Raw genomic sequence first — 11,673 nt, forward strand, 5'->3', positions numbered from 1 at the left:
GGTAACGGGCTCGCCGCGGCGGCTGCGCTGCGGGACCGGTCGCCCGGCCGGCTCTCGGCCAGGGAAGCGCCCCAGCAGCCCGGCCCGCGGCCCCGGGCAGCCCGCACGGAAGGGCAGGGGAGGCGGGGGCGGGGGGAGAGGCAAGGGGGATTTAACTCTTCTTAAATGTCATACTTTAGTGGGGATGGAAAATGTGAATTTTCTGTGCATTCCAGGAACAATTCCTTGGGGTGGTGACCTTTAGCACCGATTCTCTTAAGAGAGGAAAGTAGTCGAGTGTTTATCTGGATGACTGAAAGCTTTCCCTGGTGGAAGTTTATGGAAGTGTTAAAGGGGGCGGATAACACGGGCTTTGGAGGCGCTTGTCCAATGATCTGGAGGGGCTTGGAGAGCAGATCTCAGCTGGCAGACATTTAAATGGGAGACAGCTCGGCGCTGCTGCAATTTGTAGGCAGGATCCGCCACTCTCTCTCTATGGACTCCCGGGCAGCTCCGGGCTCCCACGCCACCCGCTCCGCCGAGTGACCCGCCGGGCAGAGCCCCCCAGAGCCCCCGGCCCCGCCGAGGAGCCGCCGCCGCCGCCGAGCCGGGCCCCGCCGAGGAGCCGCCGCCGCGCAGGTGAGCCGAGCCGCGCTGCGCTGCGTCGCGCTGCGCGCACTCACAGCTGGGGCGCAAATGGGTCCGGCAGCTGCAGGGTTCGGCCCGTCTCTGTGGGAGGCAAAATCTGCATATCTCTATCCTACCTTCGGGGAGGGGGAAGAGGAGGAGTCGTTCATCGGTGTCTAGCAAAACTCCCGGGCGCCTCGGTTTTGCAGAGGGGTGACCCCTGTCCCGCCTGTCAGCGGCAGCGAGACGGACACCGACATTGCCGCGGCAGTGCTGGGGCTCAGGGCGCCCTTACATCTCTCTCCCCTGACAGGCACAGCGATTGCAAAAGCCCCGTTAGCTCTGCCTCTCATCTCCGCCTACAGCATCACTGCCGACAAATTGGATTCGGCGCCCACCCGACACACGGCAAAATCCCGGCCTGGCCTCTGCGCGGAGCGGGGCGGGGGCAGATCCCCAGGTGCCGGCGCCGTCCCCTCCCGTCCGGTCCCGCCGAGCTGCCCTCCACCAAACCGCTCAGCGCTCGGCTTTGCCCCGGCCCGCCCTCCAAATCCGCGCTCCTCCGCGGAGGGTGCGCCGACGCCTCCAGCAGCTCCCCGGAGCCGGGGCTGGGGTCGCACCGCGCGGGGCACTCGGTGTGTGCCGGCGGGGACGGTCGTGGCGGGGGGGGGGTTCGCACTGGCTGTGCTTTGGCGGGCAGAGCCGCGGCGCGCATCCCGCAACGGCGCGTCCTCGGGCGCCGTCGGGCGGGACGGAGCGCGGCCCCGCCGCTGCGCTCGGCGCCCCTCCACCTTCCCTTCCCTGCCCTCCCATCTGACTCGGAGCCAGGGGCGTTTTGCTGCCCCGACGGCCCCGTGCCTCCGTCGGCCACCGGTCCCCTTCCCCGCGCTGACAGCCCCCGGGCTCGGCCCGGCCCGACTCGGTGCAGCCCCGCGGGCGCGGACTGGCCGCGCTCCTCTCCGGCCCGGGCCCGCGGCGCGACGTGACGCTGGGCTTTTCCCTCCGGGAGGACCCTTGTTTACTCGCCCCGTTCATTTTAATGCGATCCGCCGGGAGTCGCTTCCAGGGAGCTCGTCCTCCGCTGAGTAAGCCAAGCCGGCGGCCTCCCCGCCTCGACGGCCGCCCCGCCTCGACGGCCGCCCGCGATCCCTGAAGCGCACCCGGGCTGCGCTCAGCGACGGTCCCGTCCTACCTCGGCGGCTTGGGCGGTGCAGCGGGGCCGTCCCGTCCCGTCCCATCCCGGGCGGGGCCGTCTTGTCCGGCGCGGGTCCCCGCATCCCGGCGGGCTGGGAAGGTGTGCGGGTACCCGCGTCCCGGCGGGCTTCCCTGCCCCGGTGAGCTCTCCTGGGCCGTTACGTCCCTCCCCGGCCATGAGCTGCGGCCTCGCTCCTGGTGCCCCCCGCTCGTGGCTCCTCTCGGTGAAGCGATGGCGAGTGAACCCCGTTTCGCTCATCGGGGCTGAGATCCAGTGCTGGGGACACTTCTTCTGCAGAGGAAGGGCTCTGAAACGTGTGTTTGGCTCTGTCTACTGAAACGGCGCAGGGTTGTGTCACCCGTTTCGTGGGGTGCACAGAGATCTTGGGGTCCAGCGCCAGCAGCCCCCGAGCCACGGCTGCCCCTGAGCTACAGCGGGTGCTTCGTGAGCTGGAGAACCGCTGCCCTCCTGCCCCCGCTCCCCACGGCTCCCGAGAAGCCTGGGAGTGACCGACCGGCCTGGGCTGGAGACCGTGCATGAGTGATAAAGGGCGCCAGCGCTGCTGTCTTTCTGTTCCTCTTTAGGATTCAGTCCCGCGCTGTGCTAAAGCGTTTATTTTTCTCTCGGCGATGTCACCCAGAAAGGCATAGCTTCTCCTGAAGAGTTTCCCTTTTTTTTTTGGGATGCATGGCTGCACGCAGGAGCAAAACTGTTCTGGTGAGTTTAGGGCTCCGTGAGAGAAAATCTGTCTGAAGGGAGTTCTGCTCTGGCGAGCGGAGGTGTCAGGCTGCGTGGGCGTCTGCAGCGCAAGTCTGATTGGGGTTGGGTACCAGCCTTGCCCACCATGATGTTCAACTGCCCTGTAGACTCGTAGGATGTCCTACGGAGCAATGCTTTCTTAAAGGGGGAATTCTCAAAGTTTCAAAAGTTTTTTTTTTCCTTTTTTTTTTGTGTTGCTGCCTACACTCATTATATGTTTCAAAAAAGCCATCTCCATGATTCGCAAGATGAAATTATCTGAGATGTAGATGTATCCAAATTTTACCAGAGATGTTGCTGTCTTGAGCTCTGAAAAAAAAATTATGGTTCTCTGGGAACTGCCATTGCCATTCCTTTTTGTATATTGAAAAATACAGATCTATGAACTATGAAAACATTACATAAGACTATTTCTGCAATTCATATATAATAAGCCAGACATGAAATTATTCCGATCCTTTGGGACATAAACCACTTCAATTTTCTCAGTAGTCAAAGGGTTGTGTTTTGCCTCTTTCTTTGGCTGGTATTTGAAGCCCACCAAATACATTTATTTTTTTTTTTTTTAGGTCTTCATCAGATTATTTTTAATGTTTTCTGTGAAGCACATGAGTCCATGGCTCATCATAATATTTTCCTAGTAAATATGGTTCGCAGATGAAATTATGGGCCTGCTGAGGACTCTGAGAATTTTCTGTATATTTCAACAGGACCAGGATTCCATCCAGTTCTTCTAAACAAGTTGCTTTGTGCTAAAATTTTCAGTAATAACTTTCTGACTCTGTTTAAGAACTCACAGGGAAATGCTGTTTATGAACTGACACGTGGAGATCCTTAATTTATAGCAGAAAATGTATAAACAAAAAATTTACAGCTCAGTTGTATGAAATAATAAACTTGAAAGTGTTTACACTTCTCTGTGAGCAGTTGCAAATATTAATCCACAAAATTCCTAATCTGTTTTAGATTATGAGATCCCAGGCTCTAGATAAACCACATATGAGGTGATATGAATGTTAGGGCTTGATTCTGCTCCTATTTGAAGTCAGCAATAAAATTTCTCTTGCCTTTAGGACTAAGAGTTGACAGATGATGAAAAGTAGAACTCCGTTTAGCAGGGCAGTATGGAAATAATAGATTTTTGAAGTATTTTGTTACTTTTAAAAAATAAATATTAATTACATCAGATCTCTTCATATCTGAACAAAATAAGTGGGGCATTTTGGTTCTAGTCATATCTTTGTTCAAAGGATTCTCAAAAGGATTTCTGGTTATGCCAATACTTCTATAACAGCCAGTATCAAGTACTGAAAATTTTGCAGAAATTTGGACTATAAGATTTTACGGCCTGATTCCTCACAGCTCCTACCCGATCTCCAGAGTTAGTGCTTCTGCAGAGTTTTGGCTGTGACAAGGAAAAAAAAAAAACATTTCATTCAGGAGAGATTTCTTTTTGCTAAAACTTTGGGTATGCTTAACAGCGATTTAGCTACTTGTACTCTTCCATATTCTTTTTTTTTCCCCCCAGTAATAATTTTTAAAACTGTTACGGAAACATTCACAAACACTAATTAATAGATGGATGGACCACTCTAGTTCCTAATGCAAGCAGAGGTGTCATCTTCTCTCATAAACAGATGCATTGCCTTGGGACCAGAGGTGCTGTGGAGGGCCTGCGTTGCATTTTGGCTGTTTTCCTTACTGAGGCATACCATCTCATTTGCCTTTGTATTTTGCATTTAAAAAAAATAATAATCTTAATTTTTAAATAAATGTTTAAGAAGGTACTATTTAAAGAACGTCCTGCTTGAGCTGCTGTGGGGATCATGAAGTTCACACAGCCTCTTCTGTGGGTTTGTCTTTAAACTGTATTTAGCCCTAAACGATTGGATTACTTTTACTGTTAGATGTGTGTTTTGGAAGTGACTATAACAAATGTTTTTGCCGAGTTGCTAATTTTCATTTGGATCACGATTTATTTTATGAGCATGTAATATAGCTTCTGCCTTTAAGGCTGTAAACCAACTCAGTGAAAAATTACCTTTCCTCCCCCAGTTTAGGACTGTATTGAAAGGCATGCTTGCATTTCCTTAAGGTTAAGCACAGGCTTAATAAAGATGCATGAATCTGGGATATAGATCTTACTATAGAAAACATTCCTGTCAAATTTCCCCCAAATTCCCATCCCAAAGTACACCTCATTTTTACGTGACTAGACCTTACTGTGTCATCAAATGCACATTTATGAAGAAAAAAAAAAAGGTGAAGCAATGTGGAGGTCATCAGTTTCAGAAATAAAAGTAGTCCAGGAATATGCATGTTGGTGAAACTTCAGCTCAGTTATGAAACACTAAAAAAACACCTGAAGTTTCCTGGCACTGCTTATAAACTAGCAATTTATTTTCAATTGCATGCAATGACTTTTTTTTTTTTTTTTTTTAAGGCTCTGGCACCATGTTGAGTAAGTAATGTGCGTATTAAAATACTGTCTAAATACAGCATGAGTATACAGTCACTGGAGAAATAGGAATAGTTTTGGAAGAATTCATTCTGGTCTCTTGAGGAAATAAGCAGTGGTTTATAACATTTAAAAAAAAAATCTTAAAGACAAAATTCAATTTGAAAAGAAATATGTTTAATAACATTCAGGTTGTAATAGAAACGGGGAAAACCCAGCAAATGTGAAGTCCAAGCTGACACTTGAAATGATGCTGCATTAGTCTTCAATTGGAATTCCTAACTCTTTTCTGTGTTCTATGTCAGAGCCTTAAGGTTATTAAAATTGCATGTCCTCTACCATATTTTGTTTAGATATTAAAAGCAGCCCTTCCAAGTTGTCTGCTGGAGTTGGCAATAGTGTCATTCTCACATCGCTCACTTGAAGTCTGAAGCTTCTTCCAAACATAGGACATACTGGTACCTAAACATAAAGGAATAAAACAAATGCATATATTTATCATATGTATCATAAACTCTAGGTGCTCTAACAATCTGTAGACATACACTTAAAATATTAGATCCAGAAGCAAATCCTTGAATACAATGGAACCCCGCTATGATACTTTTCCACTCCAGTAATTCCTTTCTCAGTCCATTCAGTGAGAAAGAGTTTTGAACAGTATAATATAACATTTATTTTCTCTGTGTGACTGGAGAGACCTCGTAACTGAGAAATTAACAGTTATCTTTTATAGCAAATGGTACTTACCCAGAGCCTCTACTGAGTCTCTAGGTGGCCCTTACAGCGTTGGCATTTGGCTGCTTTCCTGCCTAGTTGTGTGGTCTCAGGCAGAACGGATACAGCCATCCAGGACGGTGCCCTTAGTTTCACTTATATTTCTTGGGTAGTAACATGAGCAAGACTTTTTAGTTCAAACACTATTTTGTCCCTTGCTGATAAAACAAGTCAAATAAGGGATAAACCCGCAGCACTCCAAGCAGCTAGAAGACACCAGCATCCTCAGGTTTTCTCCACAATTCTTCCCCTTTTTAATGCATGTGCCACTTTGGAGTTCCCCTGGTTTATAGGGGTTTTTGCAAGCAGTCTCTCATTTCCGGTGGTTTCTTCCAAGCTCCCCATGGGGAAGGTTCTCTGAGAGACTCATTCCCTGATCTGTGTGTCTTGCTGCCACATCCTTTGCTTTCCAGAACAACATGGAGACCACAGTACTTCTGGAAGGGGGAAAAGAGTGACAGCTAATGAGTTTCTTCCTGGCTGGTTGGTGTCTTGAGTTGACTGAGCAGCCAAAAGAGCTCAGAACTTTGGGAAGCAGCAGAAATGGTGGAATAAGGGAGGCAAGAAAGGCTGTTCCTATGCTATTCATTAGCTTTGGAGCAGGGGTGCAGTTCTGAAGAACTTGATAGTTTCCACTTACTGTGCTTCTTGGAGTGTTTTTTCTGTGTGCACAAGCTACATGATACTTAATGTTGTATACGAAGCTCTGCTGTCCTCATATGTCCTTTCAATATCATGCTGTATATAATGCATACAATTCGGAGATCTGGAAAATTCTTAACACTGCGACTGCATCTGTATGTCTTCTGTCAAGGATGCAGAGTAATGTGCGAGAAGGTGTTATTTGAAATTACAGATGCATCTTTTTTAACCTATACCTAAATATTATTTTATGTCAGTGCCTGTCTTGCTGCACATCTCTTAAGCATCATTACACTCAGACGCATTGGACCCATTCAGAGGGGCAGTGTGACAGAGCCTGAGAGGCTGTAATTCAGGCAGCAGGTGGATATAGCATGTACATTATATTCTGGATGTATATTATGCAAGAAGCTATACAAAGATTCTGTGTCTGACTAAGGAACACATGGATCTCCTGAGTCAGAGTTTAGTCCACTGGTATTGTAAATAGCTATGTCATATAAATCCTTGTGTGGCATAAAATGCGTTCTTCCACCAGTGTAAGTCAGGAGCAACCTTCCTAATGTCAATGAGCTGTAAGAAGGGAATGAGAACTCTTAACAAGGGTAATATACATGGAGAAAAGAGCTGGGAAAAATGCATGCTACACAAAATGAAATTCTGTTTGGACTCACTTTAGCCTCTGACTTTAACTCACTGTACATTAAAGCTTTTATCACTGGGTAACTTGGAAACAGCTTTCCATCTGGTAAAAGCTAAATGCTTATCTTTTATAAGTGCGTGCGTACACACACACATTTCTTTTATGGAATTGAATATTTACTGCATACCTGACTTCTGTTGATATCTGAACAACTGTGTTTTATTCCCTCAACTTCCTCCATACAGGATGGTCCGCACACTATATGCTGTTGGCGCTGCATTTCTTCTGATAGGATTTCTGCTACCAGCAGCAGAAGGGAGAAAGAGGAATCGTGGATCTCAAGGTGCTATCCCTCCTCCTGACAAAGATCAGCCCAATGATTCAGAGCAAATACAGACACAGCAGCAGTCGGGCTCTAGGCATCGAGAACGAGGAAAAGGCACCTCCATGCCTGCTGAAGAGGTGCTGGAGTCTAGTCAGGAAGCACTGCACATCACTGAGCGCAAATACCTAAAGCGGGATTGGTGTAAAACTCAACCCCTCAAACAAACGATCCATGAAGAAGGCTGCAACAGTCGTACCATTATCAACAGGTTTTGCTACGGCCAGTGCAATTCCTTCTACATCCCCAGGCACGTCCGCAAAGAGGAAGGCTCCTTCCAATCTTGTTCCTTCTGCAAGCCCAAGAAATTCACCACCATGACTGTTACACTCAATTGCCCTGAGCTTCAGCCCCCGAGAAAGAAGAAAAGAATCACCCGAGTTAAGGAATGCCGATGTATATCTATTGACTTGGACTAAACTGAGAAAAATGTTGTACCGATTGCACTCTGACTGTACGCAATCATTGCCAGCGTGAGAGTGAGTGGCATGAACTAGCATACCTTCGGAGCTAGACAAAATTGTGAATTACCTGAAAGAAGCAAAACCCAAAAAAAAACAAAGAGAAAAATTGATGTAACGGAACGGCATGCATGTGTATGTCTGTGTGTAAGACAGAAAATGGATGTGTACAAGCAAATCTATGAATGTTCACTATGACAAAAAAAATTAACAGGGGTATGAAGTGTTAAAAAAAAATATTTACCTACAGTCATGAATTAGGTTTCTTAGTGTATATTCACATTTTTGCCGCTTGCTGGGAAAGTGGAGCTGTGGCTTTTGCTAATGTTCACCTGCCGTGCTATTTGCTTTTACCATATTAAGAGAAACATCAAAGTGAGAGGACAATATATTTGAAAGCATGAATCTATTCTTAAAGAGAAAGTAGGCAAAAAGCAGTTTGAAGTGTAGCAAAACCATCACTGAAAATAGCAGCTGTATCAAGAGTTTGTAACACGCTTCTTCAAAAAAACCTGTAATCCAAAAGCTATGTCTGGAGTATGATAGGGGGACATGGGAGCGTTGAAAAATCACTATAGGTGGGTAGAAAACAGAGCTACAGCAAGTTAGAAAGCAAAAGGCCAAAGTAAGTAGACAAGGGGAGTATAAAAGTGAGTAGAAGAAGGGAAGGTACATAAATAGGAAGACACAGAGGAAGAGATATTGTCTTCTGTTTATGTTTTGCTTTAATTTATATACCTAGTCGTATATTACATAAATTAAAGATAAACTATATACAAGGCTATAAATATACTTCTGAATTCTAATGGCTCTCTAAATCAATCAAAACCCATTCTCGTGCCACTAGATCCATTTGATGTTTTGTATTTCTGATATCAGTTATTCTTCATATCTACATATATATGTGTATGCAGTATCTTTTAGCCATTGGTATCTATACGTACATACAATGAGTATGCGTACTCCATTGCGCGCATCCGAACTCTCTCCTTCTCTTTTTCACACACATACATAAAAACATACACAACCACAGCACAAAAATCTTGCTAACCAAGATCAAGTACAGAATGGCAGTAATTTAGTACATAAAGAGCAAAGCAAAATTAAAACAAGCATCATGTGACTGCAAATGCAATAACCACACAAGAGACAAAAGACACGACATTCATGACTAGTAAACATTGCATTGTTATTGTTATTTTAGCTTTGCCACAGGCATGCAGTTTGTTGAAAAAGAGATGCAGAACTTTGCCAGCAATAATCCTCTTTTTATATCTTTTACCACAGACTTGCATTTAAACTGGATTTGGACTAAGTAAAGAGAATTTCCTGAAAATTAAAGGCTAACTGCCCCTCTCGTTTGGGGGGAAAAAACATAAAAGGGGACACACTACTTCCAGCAATTCAATGAATCTCACCTGTGAGGTTATCCTGCCTTTTCTTTCCTTCAGGATTAGGAGCTTAAACTTGATCAGGGCTGTGGGATTTGGCAAGAGCACAGAAGGTCCTGGAAAAGACATTGTTTTAGTTAGGTGAACTCTGGGCCATAGGACCTGAGAGGCAGCCCTTCCATGCATGTTGCCCTTGCTTTCCTGACGGTCCGATGGGAAAGCTGGGGGTTGCCTCTCTGGCTGCATCTCATACCGCTTGGTGTGCAAACGATTCATGCTGTCCTGGGTGCTGGCTTTGCAGGGGTGCTCTCCAAGCGGCTGGTGAAGAGATGACAGGGTGCTGCAGACCCTCCTGCCCCTGCCGGTGCCTGCAGGGCCCTGACAGCCGGCCCTGTCCGGTGGGGCACTGAAAGAAAGATGTCATCCTATGCCAGAGTCAGTACCACACCTGAAAGCAACCCTGACATCACTGGTGTGAGTGAAATGGGAGGTAGGTCCATGTTAATTGTGTGATGGGGCTTTGGTAGTCCAGGACTCAATTTCCCCATTCAGCAGCAGTGCTCTCTTGGATCCACTATCAGTGTAACTGCTGTTCCTCACACCAGATGCCTCTCTCAGGCACAAGGTGATTATCTTAACAGCTTTTCTGTCTATTGAACGCTGAGGAAGACAATTCTGCTCTTACTTACATGTTTAAAGGGAAAAATATACAGTGGCATGTTACAGAGGCATCCAGCGTGCCCTCATTATATTAGATGCCCCAGCTGTTACACAATTCATCACACAGTTTTTGGCTATATCCTGCATCTCTGAAATTAATTTTTTTTTTTTTTTTTCTGTAAAATCCACTGCTGTGAGGTCTGCATTTGTAAGATTAAGAGATTGCAACTCATTGATTGATATTATTAAAATTGCATTTCATCTGGTGTACTCTCACTCAGCAGGTTTGATACATTTCTTCATGGATTTTAAAATCCAATTTTAAAATCTGGAATTACAGGAGGTAGATTTCCACTGTGTGGAATGTGAATAGTTAAACAGAAAGATATGGATATTTAATGTTATTATTAAGGCAAATCTTCTTTCACTGATAATAGGCAGGAGTTGTTTTCCTTTAAAATACTTTTTTTTTGGAGTTAGTTTGCAGGTAAAAGGGCCAATTTCAGTCATTGTTGAAACTTTTGTACTAGCTAGGGTTTCTGTTCAAGAAATGGGTACACCTTAAGAATGATTTTTTTTCCTTCATGTGAAGCTGACAGCAAAACTCCCATTGTCTTTTACAGTGACTGCTATGTCCCTAAACCCTTAGCCATTAAGTAAAGCTTCAGACATTACCAAATCCTTTATTTAGGATTAGGCTAGCATTCTGAAGGAAAATTGATAAAAGTTCTACAAATCTTTATGTTCCAAAACAGCCTGTGCATAGATCACGATGGAACTGTCCTTGAGGCAGATCCTCCCCCTCCAAATGTAAATTTTATACAAAGAACTTTTATGAATTGCTAGTTGTTGCCTGAGAGTAAGAAAGTTCTGCTAACTTACAATTATACGAGATATTTAATATCAACCACAATATGTATTTAAATGTCTGCTTTATTCTAAAAACAATGGACTATATAACCTAAGGCTGCAGTATTTTCATGCTCGGTCTCACAAAGAAAAACTTGTTTTAAAATGAAGTTTTAATTATTTTGTAACTGAAAAGAATTGGAGTTTTTTCTTCCCAGCATTTTGTACGTCATTTTAACTACTAGTAACAAATAAATAAAATATCTTCTCCAGCCCACGTCTATTGTTTTTTTTTTTATTTTTATTTCTTCCTTAAGTTTCCAGCTCTTTCTGGATCTGTTGTACTTTACTCTGACTTCTGTGGTTTCTTCTAATTATAAAAGGGCTTACATTATGACAATGAGACACAGAGACAAGCAATGGCACCATCATTCAACACGGCTACTTCAATAAGGTTTTTAAATGAGATCTGTCACTTCCCCCTCACCCTCCCACAATTTATAGAAGGAAAATCTCAATCTTTACTCGCACTTTTCCACTTGTAAAAGGTATAGTGACAGTTCAACATATAAATCAGCCTTGAAATGTTGTAAAGTTAAAGTTGGAGTCAACATGCCTGCCTTACAGGCCTGCCTCAGTTTTACATCTAGCTAGCAGTTTGCTCTCACTTTTAGAAAAAAAAGAGTAAAGAACACATTTACAATACAGTGAGTTACAAGCTGTAAATAGGGACAGAGGAGAATAAAAATGATTATAAAAGAGAACAGGAAGATCTGTCCTTTCCTTTTACTTGCTCTGTCCCGGCTGGCAGCACTTGAGCAAGGCCAGTGTTGAGGAAGCACTGCAACCA

The 11,673-nt window shown here is 45.0% G+C and overlaps 1 protein-coding gene across 1 annotated transcript; it reads left to right on the forward strand.

The window, feature by feature from the left end:
- The first annotated feature begins 454 nt into the window (after positions 1-454).
- GREM1 (gremlin 1, DAN family BMP antagonist) lies at positions 455-11,100 on the forward strand. Its single transcript, XM_086748734.1, has 2 exons — positions 455-618; positions 7,326-11,100. Exon 2 carries the CDS (start codon positions 7,327-7,329, stop codon positions 7,879-7,881), a length of 555 nt encoding a protein of 184 aa, XP_086604860.1. The 5' UTR covers positions 455-618; position 7,326; the 3' UTR covers positions 7,882-11,100.
- The last annotated feature ends 573 nt before the right edge of the window (positions 11,101-11,673 follow it).

This window comes from Chlamydotis macqueenii, chromosome 5 (assembly GCF_036417535.1).
Source record: "Chlamydotis macqueenii isolate bChlMac1 chromosome 5, bChlMac1.mat, whole genome shotgun sequence".
In the NCBI taxonomy this organism is placed as follows: domain Eukaryota; kingdom Metazoa; phylum Chordata; class Aves; order Otidiformes; family Otididae; genus Chlamydotis; species Chlamydotis macqueenii.